Below are 18370 nucleotides of genomic sequence, written 5' to 3' on the forward strand. Positions count from 1 at the left end.
AATCATAAGGTTATATTGCTATTACCTAATAAAGTCCTCTATTGTTATCTGCTTTGAAGACAAACCTTAAGCATGAGAACGAAAACCGTCCTCTATGCCAGTGTTTCTGAAACAAGTGAATGGTTCACCCCAGGGTGAACAAAATTTTTGCAGGGGTGAACCAGCCAAAGGGGGTGAATAAGGGTGAACCGTCAGAAATGGATGATAGCTGTGCAGTAAATCGACTACTGAACTGTTGTTTTTTGGTGTTTTGTTTTGCTTATTGCAATAGTGAAATTGGTTTGCCTTGGGTGTATAAGTACAAACATTTGGTGACTGTGTTTTGTGCTTTTGTAGCTGTATCTCTGGACTCGAGAAATTGTTGATTTGCATTGGTAAAACTGAGCTTGAGTTGATTTTAACAAAAATCAAAACAACCAAAGTCATTTTGTGCTGTTATATATAGACAAGATAGTTTTATCATATCATGAAACAAATGTGAATGAAATCTGGAGATAAATGCTAGGGGTGAACAAAACTAAAAAAGTTTAAGAAGCACTGCTCTATGCAACTGGTTAAAATTTTGCAACTCTAGTGAAAAAGATTCTAGAACTTTCACAATCTTTATATGACAAAATGCATTAACGCGACAAAGTTAATAGTTCAACCAGATTTGCGAACCTGTGCCGTATTGATTAACCTGGGGGGTCACTTTTTACTATTTTTCTGAAACTGACAAAAACAACAAGAAAGATCAATTCCATTTGACGTGAAATTAAGTTTTAGGATTTTTATGACGATGTTATAAAGATTTCAACTCTCTTTTAATCCTCTGCTGATATACTGCTTAGCTATTCTACGAGAAGCGCTTTTCCTGAAACAGAAATAAATCACATTTATTTACTCTAAGCGAGCCTAAATATAACACATCCAAAATCATGCCACGACCTAAAAACGTTTAACTTTAATTATATTTTTCTGTACGTAAAACGTATTTTTGTTAAGTCTCCAATTGCCTTTAACCTGTGCTGTTTACACATTTTCGAGAAACACAGAAGATGGCGTCACACTCTATTTTCTTTTGTTGGACTCTTTCTCTACTACTTATGGTAAGATATTGCATGATTTTAAACCACGTAAATCCAAAAATAAGTGTCATTGACTGCAAGGTCAGCATATAAATAAAAACTTTTTGCAAAAGATTGACCACAAACTCAACAGCGTTTATTGTCGCCGTTTGTGGTGTGATTGCCTATGATATTTTTCATTTTTAAATAGCGCAAAGAAATAGTACATGTAACTGCACAACTTGATTAATGTGGGTTGATAAGAGGAACGAACAGTCAATCCTATTAAGGACACTTTTAGGACTGAGTAAAGAAATATTATTACACTCTGTAGTTTGTTTTGAAATGCCTGGAATTGTCTTTTATACGCAGAGCATGGAAGCTAAAGGGGTTGACTTCAGCGGTTCAGAAGGATCGCTAAACATTTTTGAAGGTAAAGTATCACCTTATAAGAATTTGTCAGCTTATATTTAAATCAATCTGTAGGCGGCGACATTGTCTACTGTACTTCAAATCTCGCCTTTGTACCCTAATAGCAAATTTAACTACTGGTTCCAAGACTTTCTAATCAGTTTGCCCAACCTGGATGCAATATCCTATTAATCGTCTTCGTTCTTCTGTTGACTATTGACTTACATTTTGTTTTTTCTGCAAAGTTATTAATCGACTTCGAGTCCCAAAGGGGTTCTTGATAAATCTTTCTAACTTTTACTCACATTTAGGTGTGGATCCTACGGGGAATAATGTTATCGCTGAAGACAGTACGGAACATTCGATTCCAGAAATCAACAAAGGTATGACAACAACGTGGCTGTTTTTGACAGCTCCGAAAATGTTTAGCTCATTTGGGGGCTCGTTTTTCTCTCTGTTTTTAATTTAAACGTAGGTAGCCTGGTTGTAATTGGGGATAAAGTTGGTTTAGATGCGTGCTACGATAAATATTTTCTTCTAAAAGCGGAATTTAGAGATTTTTAACAGTTTTAACTATGATGGAACATATTGTAGTTGTTCATTGCAAGATAAATACCGTTCATCTAAGTTTTTGAATACCTACCTATACCTTTTTTTTCAAAAAATTTAAAAAAGAGGAATATTTAAAAAAATTGTGACAGTACCGGTTTTGCTTAAATCTGGAAAAGATCTATGTGGTCCATTTCCTTTATCAAAGCTCTTAATCATCCTATACCACTTTATTTTTATCGTATATGGTCGCACGTATAGCGTTTACATACAATTTTTTTAAAATTAAGATTTAAAGAAAGGTCAAATGAATATTGTTATGTCAAAGCTATATTGTCTGGTAAAAAAACGCTGCGAAGACTATTATAAAAGCAACCAAAAAGTGACCGTAACAATCGTAGATGTCAATAGTTTAAAAGCAACCAGTATATGTAACTGTGACAGTCGTATCAACAAAAGTCTCAATACGTTATTAACAGTTCGATGGGTGTATTTTTTCAGACACGCACATGCGAGGAAGTGATATCGTGCAGAGGCCACCGTGGAACCGAAATGCCCGGAAAGACCCAGCCTACCTCTGGAAGTTACCGATTCCCTTAAAGTTTTCCAAAAAACTTTCTCTACGGGTGATCCCTCTTTTTATGCAGACTGAAACAATTTTATTGAGTATTTTGAGGCGATTTTAATGGTTTCAGATTAGTTTTGATCGTTCGTCGGAGTAAACTAGGGTAAAATACAAAATATTGCCACAAATATTCATATTTTAAAAACTAGGGTAAAATACAAAAAATTGCCACAAATATTCATATTTTCAGTTTCTAACCTTTTCGAGGGTTATTGAGTAGTTGCATCTCCAAATTTAAAGGACGATTACCAAATCTACAAAATTGGTATCGCATTCCAATCGGTTATTATCGAATTTCCTAGTTGTCGGGAAGTTATTCAATGTTTTAGAGTTGAACACTGCTTTTAAACCTTTTTTTCCGTCCTGCATCTTCCTTATTAAATCCTTCAAATACCCAAAAATACCACCGCCAAAAAAAAAATTCGATATTTTATGAAGCTAATAAATGGTTTGCTTAATCTGGTTTTGAAAAAATGTGGATAGGACATAATCAATTAAATAACATTAGCGTAGACAAGGTTAATTCTTTTACTTTATTAGTGCTTTCTTACTGATGGTTTTTCACTTGGGATATTCAAAATGTTTAAAATGCTACCTAACTTCTGTATAGGCTTTGATATTTTTATTACAACCTTCAACCAGTACACCGAAAAGCCATCGCAGACTCGCCGAATCTGTCGATCTATGATGCAAGCAGAGCAAGCCAGAAAAACAACTGGCCTGCTGGCCTTGTTTCTCGACTCGCTCCTCTCTGAGCCTGCATAGCTCAGTTGGTAGAGTGACGGTCTCGGCTTGACCGGAGGTCGTGAGTTCGAACCTCACTGCAGGCCAGTTGTTTTTCTGTTTTTCTGGCTTGCTCTGCTTGCATCATAGATCGACAGATTCGGCGAGTCTGCGATGGCTTTTCGGTGTACTATTGATACGGAAGCCGTAATCGTTGGTCATAAAGCAACTTCCGAGGGGCTAGATCACAGATGTTACTAAACACATATGTTTGTTTGTGTCTTTCAACCTACAACCATTATATGCTTTAAACTTTTACTCCATGTTCAAAATCTTAGAGCGTTTTGAACCAAGCCTGGAAAAATATTTTAACGTTGCGTTTAAAATAAATATATTTTAACGTTTGCGCTATTTTCTTTAAAGGCTCGAACTACGATCATGGAAGGAATTCGCGAGTTTGAAAAGTTGACCTGCATCCGCTTCGTTAATCACACAACTGAAGAAGACTTTATCCACATTAAGCCACTAGATGGGTATAGACATTGTTTGTGATAACATTGAACCTACCGCTTATACGTATTGTTCAGGGTTGAAACATAACTCAGCGTTCTAATGACGTAAGACTTAGGTCAAAGACCTGATTTTGGTGCAATTAGATCACAATGAGTTGACTTGACTTTTTCTATACTTGACACTTTATATATTGAAACAAATTTGACTTGACTTATGTCGTATGAAACAAGTTAATGCCCTGACTTTACTGCACTTAGGTCATTATTTTAAAACTATACTTGAGTTAACGCAGTAATTAACCCTTAATTTTGGGGCAAAATGACTTAACTGGACTTAACTATACTTGAGAAATGCCTCGACTTGGACTACAAAACGCATACCTCAGTGTTCTATTGATTTAGTGGTCTTACTTTAGTACCACTATTTTTAAATTACTTTACTTGACGTTTTTACTTGTGACGTGTCAAATTACTTAACAACAGTCCTAAGTTTTTAAACTAGAAACATTTTTAGTAAACACATAGTTATTCAGCTCAACTTGTGGCATAAAATTGTCCTGCTATTGGTTTTGCTGCGCAAAATATTTCTTGGAATAGTTAAATTGTCGAACATGCGTTATTTAGCAAATCATTTGGCCTGGAATTTCCTGTAAGTCATTTCAAAAAGACTTTCAAACACTGGCATACCTTTAACAACTTATAAAATTGAATTAAACAATCCCCTTTTCATATTCGAAGGTGCTGGTCCTCAGTGGGCAAAATTGGCGGTGAGCAGGATCTTTCATTAGGTTCGGGATGTGAGTCCATGCCCACCGTGATTCATGAGATCATGCACGCACTGGGCTTTTATCACGAGCAATCACGAGCGGACCGTGATCTTTACTTGAGAATCATGTTGGATAATATTAAAAAAGGTGGATGTTTTTTTTTGTGGGCTTTAAAACTTGTTCAAGTGTACAGCTGTGTTGTAAATTGCTATTCATTGTAAACTCCACATTTTTAACAGTTACTTTGAACAAGTAAAAAGTATAGTATGTAAAAAAAAACCTTATTGCTCGCTAGTGTTGTAATGACTTCAGTTGCCGTTTCAAAATGACTTTGACGGACTATAGTCTTTGATGCAAAATGACTCGACTTAAGTCTTTTGAAGATTCGGCTTGACTTCAACTGATATAATTGAGTTATGATTTAAGTCAAAATTAAGTATTTCATAAAACAATTTTTTAGTTTTTTTTTTGGGGGGGGTCAATTTTGCATGTAAAACAACTAGCGTTTGATATATGTTGGGTTTTTGCTATTTTTTAGTTGAGTTATTGTTTAACTCATGACGTGGACCAGGTATTCATTCAAAAAGACTTGACTTGGACTTAGGTGAGTTTAAAAACGACTTGAACGGGCCTCAGTCATTTCAAAACGACCTGTTTACAACACTGTTTCCCGCACAGAAATCGTGGGGTTGCGTATCAACCGCGGCAGCTTTATTTTTAGAGGAAGTGGGTGGTTGTCATTTTGCTGTAGTAAACGGTGTTGGTACTCCTAGGCTGGTTTATCGGCTTGCACTCAAATTTAACTGCAAACGGCAATAAAAAATTATTGTTATATCGCTTTAAAAAAAAAATTATTGTTTTATCGTCTTGATTTTGTAAAGAAATTTACGAAAAAGGAATTTTTCCCAGGTCCCGGTTATTGTCTTGGCTTTCGCAAATCATTACAGGTACGGTATGTCACCAATGTGGGCTACTGAAATATTACACATTTCTTTTATCGATAAGTTTCACTTCAAAGTTCATTTTGTGTGATCTTGCCCTGTTCTGGTTTCTTCAGATAATGCGCACAACTTCGACAAGCTAAAGTACACTAAATCGGACGACCACCGAGTTCCGTACGATTACTATTCGGTCATGCACTATGGAGGCAACGCTTTCGCGTAAGTTTAACGTTTGTCTGAATTGAGAAATATTGCTGGCCTACTTGATCTCTTCTATTTTTTATGGTAATCCAATTGTTGTGACTGCTGGGGTGATTTTGCATAATTTTCACTGAACAAACAGTTGTCGAATTTGATTTAAATCATATAGAGTCTATATCAAGATGATGTCGATCTACTCGACCTCTTTGGCTTTTTAATTCATTATCAGTCTACATAGCAGATCTGTGCATAATGTACGCAAGTTCTAAGATTGTTATTTACTAATTTTAATAATGTTTGATTTAAATCAAATTCGACAACTGTTTGTTCAGTGAAAATTATGCAAAATCACCCCAGCCGTCTATATTATAGACGTTTCAATACGCACTAGAATCACCATCAATTAATGTGACTACGGAGTAAATCAAAGCAACACTTATAAAATGTTAATAAGGTGTCAACATTCAATTCCGGACTACAGTCTTGGATAGATTACGACTCGAGTAGCCATTAACTGAAAGATAATAATAAGTTCGTATCGAAATAGTCATAATCATGATGTCCATTTACTCCACCTTTTCGGCTTTGGAATTCATTATCAACCTTTGAACTGCTGTTATGCATTAATCTCCGGGGCTGTCAAATGCCCTTTTTCGTTTGTAAAATATATGATCCAACCTCCGTTGGTTATATGAACGTACTAAAGTCCGGATAAGAGAAAACTTATTTATTCTGAAATGTGAAACGGTGTCCCAAAAAGTTTAGAATTTTTTTTACAAAATTCCGAATCTGATGGAGGGTACACACCAAGTACTAGGAAATTATTAAAAGGTAAAACTAAATTTAACTTTTCGGGCCGTAAGAAATGTAAAAGCGACATCCGGTATGACTTTCCTTTTAACCTTTCAATTATCTTCAAGGGTCTGCAATCAACTTACAGGAATACCTTAAGGTCAAAGCACAGTACCAACGGTCAAGCATAATAACTTCTGTCCGTTATTTCATTTGGTTAAGTTGAGATCCAGTCAGTTCCAGTTACGTTCAGTTGGTTAAGTTTCGTTAGCCTCGTTTGGCTTAATCCCACTGCTTTTGTACACATCGTCTGCCCATAGAAGCATTTAGCAGAGGCGTGTTAACGCGTAACATCTCCGTGTTACTTGTTTATAGACACGGTCAAATGTTTAATGGGGCCAGGTCTGCGTTTGCGTCACGTCATTAAGTTGGTTCTATAAACTTAGTTTCGTATAATACCAACAAATAACAATACGTACCCTACAGTCGCATTGGTAGCAATACTAGTGGTATCGATGCGATACCAAATTATTTTAGAAATTTAAGCCGTGTTTCTCGATCGAACGTAGCTTTTCTACATTAAAAGGTAAACTCATCTAAAAAAGAAGGGTATAAGCTATATGTATCTAAACGTTTAGTGCTCAAGCGAATTTTGTAACCTGTAAAAAATATTTTTTAAAGGTTTTTGTAATTTTATCTTTGTTACTTGTGTGAGCATATAGTAATGACGTCATGCGGTGTTGGATCGGAACGCGATACTTTTTGTCAAAAGTGTCGGATATCGGTATCGGAATAAAATGTTAAGTGTTGGACATCTTTACTAATACTAATATACTGTTGATACCCAGTATTGTATCTATTATAAACTTTATAATTATTACCTCAGTTATGTTAAATCCTCTTTTGTCAGCGTTTATCAAAAAAACGATGAAAATTTCAAAAAATCATGTTTTTATTCTTTAGAAAGGAATATGGCCTAACAACGATACAGACCCGTTATTCGGAATTCCAGTCTGTGATTGGTCAACGACATGGTTTTAGCGAGGGTGACGTCACAAAGATAAACAGACACTACAGCTGCAGTGAGTTTTTACAATTAGTGACTTTGGTAAATTCGCTTGTACCTTTCCGCAGAAAAAGAGTGAATTAAAAAAAAATTCCAGTTAGTGTTACTTTTCTTGGAAAATGTCAGATAATATCAGATTGGAGCCGATTACATCCTGGTTTTGGTGCATTGTCGATGCTAGGATGATAACTCGACATACAAACCTTTGAAGCAAACATACAAACCCTCTTCTCTCTCCTGGCCCCTAGCTGTTGACCCATGACCTCCTGACCTCTTCTGTATCCGAACACTTCTCAGAGCACTACAAGAAAAAAGTTTTTTTCTGTCTCTTCTGTTTCCCCTGCTGATCCCTTGCCCTTGCTGACACTGACCTTTACTGTCCCCTGACCCATACTGAACCCATACTGAACCCTGACCTACTCACCCCAGACCCTTGCTTACACATGAGCCCTGCTGACCCCTGAACCCTAAAGTCTTCTAACCTCTCACTATCCCCTGACCCACGCTGACACTGACCTTTATTTTTCTGACCCACGCTGACACTGACCTTTATACCCATACTGTCCCTTTACCCCTGAACCTAAGTGTCCCCTGACCTCAACTGTGCCCTGGCCTTACTGACCCCTGCGGACACATGACCCCCGCTGACCCCTGACCACTAATATCTCCTAACCTATTACTGTCCCCTGACCAACGCGCTCACAGGCCATTAATGTTCCCTGGTACTGAACCCTAACCCCTATAGTGAACATGACCCTTGCCAAGCCCTAACTTTAATTTATCCCTCGTGTCACTTTACCCCACTTTTCCTACCGCTATTATTCGCAAAGTTTCGGCCCTGCTACTCAACTTATATGAATATATCCCAGGCGACACCTCGCGCTTCTCCTACGTCTGCGATTTTGAAGACCCTGACATATGCGGTTACGTCATCAAGACGTACGGCTGGACACGACAACCGGCTGTGATGACGTCAGACCAAGCGAACCCGAAAAGTGACGCAACATTCGGACAAAACGGAAGAGGTTAATGCAACGAAAGGCCATTGTGGAATGTTTTTAAATTAAAAAAAAACTATTTTGGGAGAAAAAGATAAGGTGTTAAAGATTCTTCACAACAGACAACCGCATTGTCGTTTTTGTCGTTATTTGGTTACATGTTTTACTATTTCTTAACATTAGACACTAATATAGAACCAATATAATAGAAACATACGGAATTAAATATTAGTGGTACCTGGATTTAATATGCTAATCCAATGGTTAAATAATAAAAAATTAAAGCTAGTGGCCGGGATTATTTATTTTGATATTTCCATTTACATTTTTCAGGTCATTTCATGGTTTTCAGTAGTTTTTTGCTGAATAATGAAACTATGTGGTCACCCTACTACATCTCCAAGGATGACAAACAGTGTCTGCAGTTTTCATTCTACGTCGACCAAACTGCCAATTCGTATACTCAGATAAGGTTTGCAAAAAATACCTTATTCGCAGGGAACCAGCTTTTTGGGTCCAAGAAAGCCTCATAAGTCTTTGTGCAATATTTTAAAAGTGTGATGAAATTTTTAAGGACATAAAACTCTTTAAAGAAACGCCTTTAAAATAAACCCGGTAAACCCATCTATAGTTATATATTTACGCTAGAGTTTTACTAAAACCACAGGATTTTAAATTTTATTTGTTTTATGACGTCATCCTTTGGTAAACCAAAAAAATGTTTAGGGTCACTGTGTAAAATGTTTCAGACACTCCAGCCTGATTGTGTTTTGAACAGCGCACTCTCCATTTAAAAAGTTTGAATAGCTTAATGGTGCAAAATCTTCCAAATATATGAACATTTGTGGGTGGATGAATTTTTTTGTAACCCCAATAAGTGGATTGCTAAATACCCACCTCAATTAGTTACGTAAAGGGGAGGAATACGGCTGTATGATCTGAGTCGGACTTGGGATTGGCAAAATCGCAAATTTGGCCGAATTTAAACTCGGGATCGGGTTGACTTTTTTGGCCAGAGACGAGCTCGGTAGTTGGCTCTTGGGTTATTTTTAACTGACTGTTTCTAGTAATATACAGAGTTATAGAAACAGAAAACTTAACCCAACCACGGGAGAATTAAAATGATTTCAACTGAGACAAAATAATTGTATTTGTATATTTTTTTTTTATATTTATTTGTCCTGGCCTCCGGGTACTAACTGTCGTGTTCTGTTTCTAAATATACAGAGTTAGCTACGCTAAGTTTAACACAACCACGGGAGAGATTAACAGCAATGAAATAACAGACGAAGGCATGGTCTCCAACTACGTTCCTCGAACTTGGAATATTTATCGTCGCACCATTCAAGCACCGAGTTACTACAAGTTGGGACTATTCGCAACTTCAGGTAAAACGCTGTGGAACTTGTACACTTAAAATCCGATTTTGTTAAAATGTTAAAGACAAGTTAACATTGTCACAATTTTTACAGGGAAGTCATGTTTTTTCAACATATTGACAACAAATTTGATTTTGTCAACATTTTTTTCAGCAAAATTTATTTGTCAATGTTGTAAGAACAAAATCATAAAATAAAAAAAAATCAACTTTGCGCCTTTTACAATTGACTTCACTATTGCGACAGTTTTAATTTATATTAAACAGTTCCGGTAGAACGAACGTTCACAAATTCAAGCGAATTGTATTTTACGCTGTGCTTATATCAAACTGCAGGTTCACAACTTGACGTAATAGCAATCGATGACGTCAGTATAACAGACGGGGCCTGCGATACGTCATACTTCACGATCCACGATATGTCGAGCGTTTGGGGAAAATATGCGAAAGGCAGTGGTTTCTATTCTCCAGTGATGTATACCGACGATGGATATTCTTTCGTGTTGTCTGTAAGTAAATGTGGACGGTGTGAGTCAATGTTGTAAACAAGTCATTTTGAAATGACCTAAGTCAAGATCAAGTCGTTTAAAACATAACTTAAGGCAAGACTTTTTGCATGAAATCACAAGTCTCAGTCAATTCATTTAAAATCAACTAAAAATATCTCAACTAAAAATGACCAAAAACGTAATGGTCAACAAGAAAATTATTTTACGTGCACAAATTCAGATAAACATCCAATTGTATTAAAAAATGTAATTCTAGCCCACAATACTTGACAAAATGACTTAAGTCCAAAGCAATCCAATTGTCCAAAATACTTAGAGTCAAGTAATTTGTCTTAAAAACATTGAATTTTTGACAAAAGACATTTTTCAATTGAAAACAGTGACTTAAGTCAAGTCAAGTCATTGACTTCAGACATTACAGCACTTGTGGGGTATCATTTTGGTTTTAAAACAGCGCTGTAGAGTCGGTTTAAAATAACCCTCTCCTGAGTCCATCTCCGGCCCAAAAAATTAACCTGACTCGTGCCAAATGTGCAATTTTGTCCCGAGTCCGACTCCGACTCGGAGTTCCACCCATCTACGTCACTAATATAAATGGATATTCAGTAATCCACTCATAAGGGTTTTATAAAATTCATTCACATATAATATGCACGATTGAAACCTCTTTTTTAATGACCTGGCAAAGTTACGTCATGACGGGAAATCTAAAATAAGTAATCTTAGGAAATCTAACGTTATCGTTTGATGTAGTGCTGAACTAGTGTGCAACTAAAAACTTACACCACCACTGAACTAAAATTATTGAGGCAAATGACTTAAGCTGAAATAAAAGGACCGAATTAAAAAAAAATTCCGATATAATTGGGGTATTTAGTTTTAATAAGTCATTCTTTTATTTACTGCATCACAGGTCAGGGCGATTGATTAAAATCCGAACACATTTTTGTCCGGTGCTTATATTGCTAGCATTGTTTTTGGGTTAGGGTGCGAGTTAGCATTTGGGTTCGGGTGGTCAAGTATTATTATTATATTTAGTCTCCCATATTATTTCTTCCTCGCAAATTCAATTTTGATAACTGTTTCGGTACTGTAAAAAACAGAAGGGCTTTAAACCAACACCCAGGTTGCCTTAACCTGTATAGGTAATAGGGCGATTATTTTTTTATTTAAAAAACAAGAAATTTGACCTAAAAATATATTTTTTGACCTAATAGAAATAGCCTACATTGATTTAAACAACTTATTGTCGCGGAGCCTAATGCGATAAACCAGGCCTGAGTGGTTAATTATTATGCAAGCTCGTGTATACCTAAAATTTTAACTGAACGACAATTTTAAAAAGATGAATATAGTTTTTTTTTTTTTTTGTAGGCTAAACGATTTATATGCATTTTTAATCGATTTTGACTTGGAATAATTTTGACAAATTTTGACCAAACGTGTAAATTTTGACACTATTTTCACTTTTTTTGACAATTTAAAAAATAATCGCCCTAGTTAGAAACAACATAATTTTGTTTCAGGTTTATCCAAATGGAGATTTCCAGGCGAACGAAGGTTTCATGACGTTGTTCCTTCACTTGACCCACAATTACTACGTAGACACCCTGTCCTGGCCGTTCCACAACCGAGTAATCAGAATAGCGATGATGGATCCGCAAACTGACGTCACAAAACAATCAAATCGGTTTCTATATTTAGAAGCAAAGGCAGAGGGTGGAAAAGCATGGGAAAAACCAGAAAAAGTACGCGTCTGTAGTGATTAGAATTGGACAACTGGAATTATTTATCTTTTAAAAATATATTTGAACTAAAGTTAGACCATTTCAGTTTTTCCAAATTAGATCATTTACGCTTCTTAATTAAGATTAGAATTGTGATTACTAATTTTTGAAAACCAGAATATAGACTAGTATTACATTTAATTATTCACAATTATTTAGTTTAATTTGCAACTTGAATTTATTCTCATAGCAATGTAAATGGATATTGGATACAAAGAGTGCAAGTAATTGACTTAAGTCATTATAACATTAATGTTAACACACCACTTCCAGTTTAATATTCCAGCGTTGTCTTTTCACTTCCGCAGGGAATCATTAATCAGGGAATTATAGCAGGCAGCTACACCTTCAGCGTTGCAGAAGCGAAGAGCGTCTACGTCAAAAACAACGCACTGACGTTGTCTGTCAAAGTAACGAGTGAGTTTCAAGTCTTAAACACCATTTTATCCTAAAACTACACCATACATACAATATGCCCTTATCAAAGGAAAATCCAGACATGCTCCATCCTTATATATGTATTGTAGATACATTACATAAGTTTTATCTATTTTACTACGTAAACACAAAAATACTATTTGTAAATCAAAAAAACAATTAGCATCACCATACTGTGAATAAACCTAAAAATCGAGTACATAAATCTGTAAACAAACAAAATTACGCTAATTGGAAAAAAAAAGAAAAAAAAAAAAGAAAAAAAGTATTTTCAAAGTGATTTTAGTCCCAGTCAACTCTTTTGTAAAATAGCCTAAGTCCAAGTCAAGTCTTTTTCAATAAATCACAAGTCAAGTCCCATTCAAGTCATAATTATAGCAAGTCAATTTCTAGTCAAGTCCTTGTCATAAAAGTAAAGCTTGAACTACTAAAATGGGTAAACTAACTTGATACGAGCAATTAAACAACTATAAACAAAACACGCAAAACAAAGCATGCGAATTGTTTTTTTTTGTAAAAAAATTAATATATATAACCGAATTTTATAAAAAATTGTTAATGAAAACTCATCCAAAGTCAATTGTCCGAAAGATTCTAGTCAAGTCAAGTCATTTTAAAACAGTGACTTAAGTCAAGAAAATGACTTAAGTCATTACAACACTGGTAAAAATATATATTAATGTAAAATAAAATTTAGCCAAAGCAATTATACATATTGAAGATAAAAACAGATATTAAAATAAATTACCTTTTAGACTTTAGAATTTTACTACCTCGAAGCAGCAAACTTGATATACGGTAAAAACTTGATATACGGTAAAAACTTGATATACGGTAATACCTGATTTTTTTTTTCTTTTTAAGCTGCGAACCAGTTGCGAGAGCTTTTGCCTGACGATACGGCCAATGAAATTCAAACGACAACCTCAACCGCTTTTTCAAGCAGCACTTCGACCACAACAACAGTTAGGATGACACAGCCACCAACTACATCCAGTGGGTCCGGTCTTTCTTCGTCCATCTTTTGCGGATCCACATTGCTTTTCGTGGTAGTGTCCAAGTTTGTTATCACTTAAGTCAGGAATAGCCTATATTCCTTTAAAAACATCCTATCCTGGTCACACTTGTTTTTTTATTTTAGTTTTACTGTTTAATAACATGGATGGACGAGCAAAAACCTGCTGACAATGGTTTCGGATTCCATAAAGATATGCCCTTTTTTGTATTTAAGTCAATGACTTGGCTGAGCAGAAATTTAGGCACTGATTTTAAAAACTTTACTCGACAAACATGCTTCTTGCAAAATGATTTGACTTGAATAAATTGGCTTGACTTGAACTTTGGTCAATTACGCAATCATTTGACTTACTTTTAGGTGCTATCCTACTTGAATGCATTTTTATAAAACCGTGTTATTTGCGATAATTATTAAATCAAAACCTGGTAACTTTCTATTTGTTTCTTTTTGCTTGACTTGGTAAACTAATGGCTTGGATTATGACTAAATTTGGTATTTGTTGAATGTGACCCGGCTTGGACTCTGAAATCGTTTTAAATATGAAACACATCATTTTTTTGTGAAATGCTATTACCACGCTACAAAACCAAATACGATGCATTAATTGAAGTTTAATGTAAGCCTCTTATCTTGGATGTTTGTTGTTGTATACTGTATATACGTGTATATATATCAAGTCGCATATTGATGAACAAACTCTTATTTTTTCTTTACATAAATTTTGACTGAATAAAAGTATTTGTTCTGTCGATTATATTAGTCAAAATGTTCAGATTTGGGAAAGATAAGTTTCCTTCGACAAATCTGTAAAAATAACCTTAAACTAATTTAATTCAAGCATTCTCCCTCTTTGGAGCAGGAGATAGCATTCAAAATGTCAATACGAGAATTCAGCAAAATTGCAAAAAGTAAATCACTTTTAATGACCCAAAACCGAACGATTACGTCATTAAGTCCACTAAACAACAAGCCGTAAAGTCTGACGTCAGTGACGAGTTGTTTTGCATTCTGAGACTGTGACTTTCGAAACAAAAACGCCCCGTTTGACAAACGTTTTTAACTAGAGGTAGAATGCCGCTGTATTAAAATTCGAAATTGCGAAACCAGGTATTACGTTAGTAAAGTTTTGAAAACATTTAAATTTGAAATACTTATATTAGATCGAAATAGTATACGTAAACATCATTCTAACTGAGCTGTTTATTATTGGCAAATATTATGTGAATTTTAAATCAAATTATAAATGGTTACAGATACCTCAGAATTTAATAGTAAATATAAAGTGACCTTTACCATGATCATCAAATGCAGTCAGCAACATATCTTAGTAATAAAAAGAAGCTTAAGCGCAAATGTAAAATGGACATAGTAAATTACAAGTAATAAATACTCAATAAGCAAATGAAATGGACTATCGACTGACGATTTTGCCTGGTATTATGTAGAAAACTTCACAAAAGAGAACAACTGCTACGTTTACAGACGGGCAGTATGTCTCGGGTTTAACTTGATACAAATTATCTCACGTCATGCTAAGCTTCACTGATTTGCAGCGCTAGTGCTTCGCAACTGGTGTACCGATAAAGCATAGTATGCTTGTCGCGCCCTTAAATCTTAACATTTGTTTATTAACCCGGCCTTTAGACAACTTTTTCACCTTCAATACGCTTAAGTGACACCATTGATGATTTGTTTATCAATAGCCAGCCTTCTTAATTGAAAATTGTTATTTTTTTAGTATTCGTAATGCAGCGAACCTTAGAGAACCACCAAAAAATTCCTGGTTTCAGCATTGCGAATTCAGCGGCATTCCAGGCTACTTACAGTTAAAAACGCTGTTGAAACGAGGGGTAGTAGTTTCGAAAGCCACAGTTTCAGATTGCAAAACTAATTGTCTACATCAGTGATTCTCAACCGCGGCTCTCAGAGCCGCATGCGGCTCTCAACTGAACATTTTGCGGCTCTCTAACCGAGTGAAAAATTAGTTACAAAGTAAGTAAGAGAAATCAAGAATTAATGAATTGTATCAGCAAGGATCCCGAGTACGAAGTACTAATGTTACCGGGTACTTCCATCCGGCTCTTTAAAATAATTTTGTGGTTTGTTACGTCACAATATATTTAGTCCTGATCGACAAGCTATGGCAAACACTGTTAATTAGTTAGCCTAGGCTAGCGTAATGTATATTTGTTGTTTTCTAGTTGCTTTCTTAATGTTTTATAATTATATCCCTACTGTTGTTTTTTATGCGGCTCCTTGCAAACCTTAGGTTTGAAATGTGGCTCTTGCTCTGAAAAAGGTTGAGAATCACTGGTCTACATCAACGCTTCTCAACCGGTGTGACATGGAAGGCTGCCAGGTGCGCTGCGAGCAAAAGGAAAAATAATTTAATATATATAACATATATTTTTTACTTTCCTAATAGGCTTAGCTCATTAAATACACAGTACTTTCAAGTATAATACATAATAAGACCTACAATGCAACAATATCTAAATCGGATAATCTATATTACCATAGTATTAAGACCACCGACATAATAACGCCTTTTTTTAATCGAATTTTTTAATCGAAAATAGACTTAAATGGACTAAATAACGCCCAAGACTGTAGGGTATGGGAATGGGATGTTTGGGGGACACCTGTCTGGCATTGGCCATTTGCTGTCGACATTTGGTCGCCGCTGTTTTGGCTTATTGGCGGATAGTTGGTGGGGTTAGCAATTGGGTTAGGGTTGAAAATATTGCGGGAGTTAGTGATAGTTATGGGTGGGGTTGGGGTTAGATAAAAGGTTGTATTGGCCATATTTTGGCCATTTAGGCCTCATTACAACTATTAGATATTAGTCCCCATTTACGCCTTATTCCTTACTGTATTTTATTACGAGTTTGAGGTTGTCCTAATTTTTTTTAAGGCTGGAGCCCCAAGATATGCAACTATAAAGCCTATATAAAATAAAAGAGAAATGCTCGTACAACTCAAAAATTTCGCGCTCGCAAGGTGCGCCGCTACGGTTTCGCGCCCTCAAGTAAAAAAGGTTAAGAAACACTGGTCTACATTGCTTAACTTACGTTGGCTTGAGACTTCACGACTTAATATTTTGTGGAATTTGTGACGTAATCGTTCAGTTTTGGGTCATTAAAAGTGATTCACTTTTCAATAACTTTACTTTTGTGGATTCTCGTATTGACATCTATATTGCTATGAGTTTAATTGGTGCCTTATTAGTGTTTTGAGTTTTTTTTAACTAAAGACAAACAGTGTGGTGAAATATTTACGATCATAAGGTGACTAGCGTGTGGTTTCGTACTTCGCCTTTTATAGTAGCGCAAGCTGGTTTCCGAATGTGCGCTAGTTTTGAAAACCACCTAAAAAACAAAATGGGTCGGCCCCACATACTTCTACGTTATTAATAGATGATTACAAGTATAAGAGAGATCTTGAAAATGATAGAACTGTGTTATGCCTGAGCTTTAGATTCAATGTACAGTTTAAATTCAATTAAAATTCAAAGTGTGTAGCTAAAATTTAAATTCAATTATTGAAAATGAAAAACTTTTGACCATCAAACTGTAGAGCGCATGACTATAATTTACCGACTAAGAGATTGTGTTTACAGTAACTTTTGTGATGTATTTGCTTATGCCACAGATTTATTGCCTACTCGCTCCAAAGTGCAAAGTAGTTACTGGCTTGCATTATCTCTGTGCTGTCAGCTCAGGGATTTGTGTATTAAGACCGCTATCTGCTCGAAAGAAAAACTTCTTCTCAGTTATCGTCTTGCTGTTCGCAACTTTGATATTGCAAGTAGCATCTGCTATATGCTAACTTGTCCGCCTTCTATAGTTTCAACTGGTTGTTCGCTTATCAGATAATACAATTCTATTAACCTATACGTCTTGTGGTTGGCTAACGAGATATACGCACGCAACCCTCAAGCAATCTTAAAACGAGAGTCAGAAGCTTCAACTCAACAGTTAAACTTGTGCCCCACAAAACCGTTCACTCAAAGTTACGTCACTTCGTTGCTCAGTAGTATTTTTGAAAACAAGTCGTTTCGAAATCACTCAAATTAGGATGAAGTCATTTGCAAATAGCGAGGGTTGAGTCATTGAAAATAACATAAATTTTTAAACTATTGAAATGGGTAAACTCGTCCGATCCTGGGAAATGGGATTAACACGCAACCAACAAAAACTCAACACATAGTAACTAAGCAAACTGTTGTTGGGTGGAACAATTGAGTTAAATACCCTAGTTTCACAACAAGTTGTTTAATAAAAAGAAAACGATTGAAGTCAAAGTTATTTTGCCCAAAAGACGTTATGGTCATTGCACAAGGCATTACATTATTGCTTTTAATATAAAATTTTGTGTGTTAAGAATCTGTGCCGACATACGTATTTCCTTTATTTACAAATAAAAACAGAAATGAATTGTCTTGCCTTACTTTTGAACACAATGTACCAGCTCTGTGCAGGCTATGTGTTTTTATCTGTACGAGTTTGAAGGTCTCACATTTTCTTACTCCGTCAAGCGTGCTGAAGCGGTTACACAACGCATTAGCTCGATCTTGTGGTTTCGGTACCTTGAAATTCCTTTGCAGCCG

General features: G+C 35.6%; 1 protein-coding gene and 1 non-coding gene across 2 annotated transcripts; both read left to right on the forward strand.

Annotated features, from left to right (window-relative positions):
• The first annotated feature begins 256 nt into the window (after window positions 1–256).
• LOC146163280 (meprin A subunit alpha-like) lies at window positions 257–13819 on the forward strand. Its single transcript, XM_083383061.1, has 15 exons — window positions 257–1088; window positions 1419–1479; window positions 1769–1840; window positions 2508–2632; window positions 3778–3887; window positions 4605–4780; window positions 5691–5793; window positions 7531–7649; window positions 8503–8658; window positions 8965–9103; window positions 9859–10019; window positions 10346–10518; window positions 12045–12266; window positions 12614–12722; window positions 13608–13819. Exons 1-15 carry the CDS (start codon window positions 1038–1040, stop codon window positions 13817–13819), a joined length of 1989 nt encoding a protein of 662 aa, XP_083239187.1. The 5' UTR covers window positions 257–1037.
• Window positions 3387–3461, forward strand: Trnap-cgg (transfer RNA proline (anticodon CGG)). Its single transcript has one exon. It is a non-coding gene; the product is annotated as a tRNA-Pro (tRNA).
• Window positions 13820–18370: the final 4551 nt, after the last annotated feature.

This window comes from Ascidiella aspersa, chromosome 2 (genome assembly GCF_963924565.1).
Source record: "Ascidiella aspersa chromosome 2, kaAscAspe10.2, whole genome shotgun sequence".
In the NCBI taxonomy this organism is placed as follows: Eukaryota; Metazoa; Chordata; class Ascidiacea; order Phlebobranchia; family Ascidiidae; genus Ascidiella; species Ascidiella aspersa.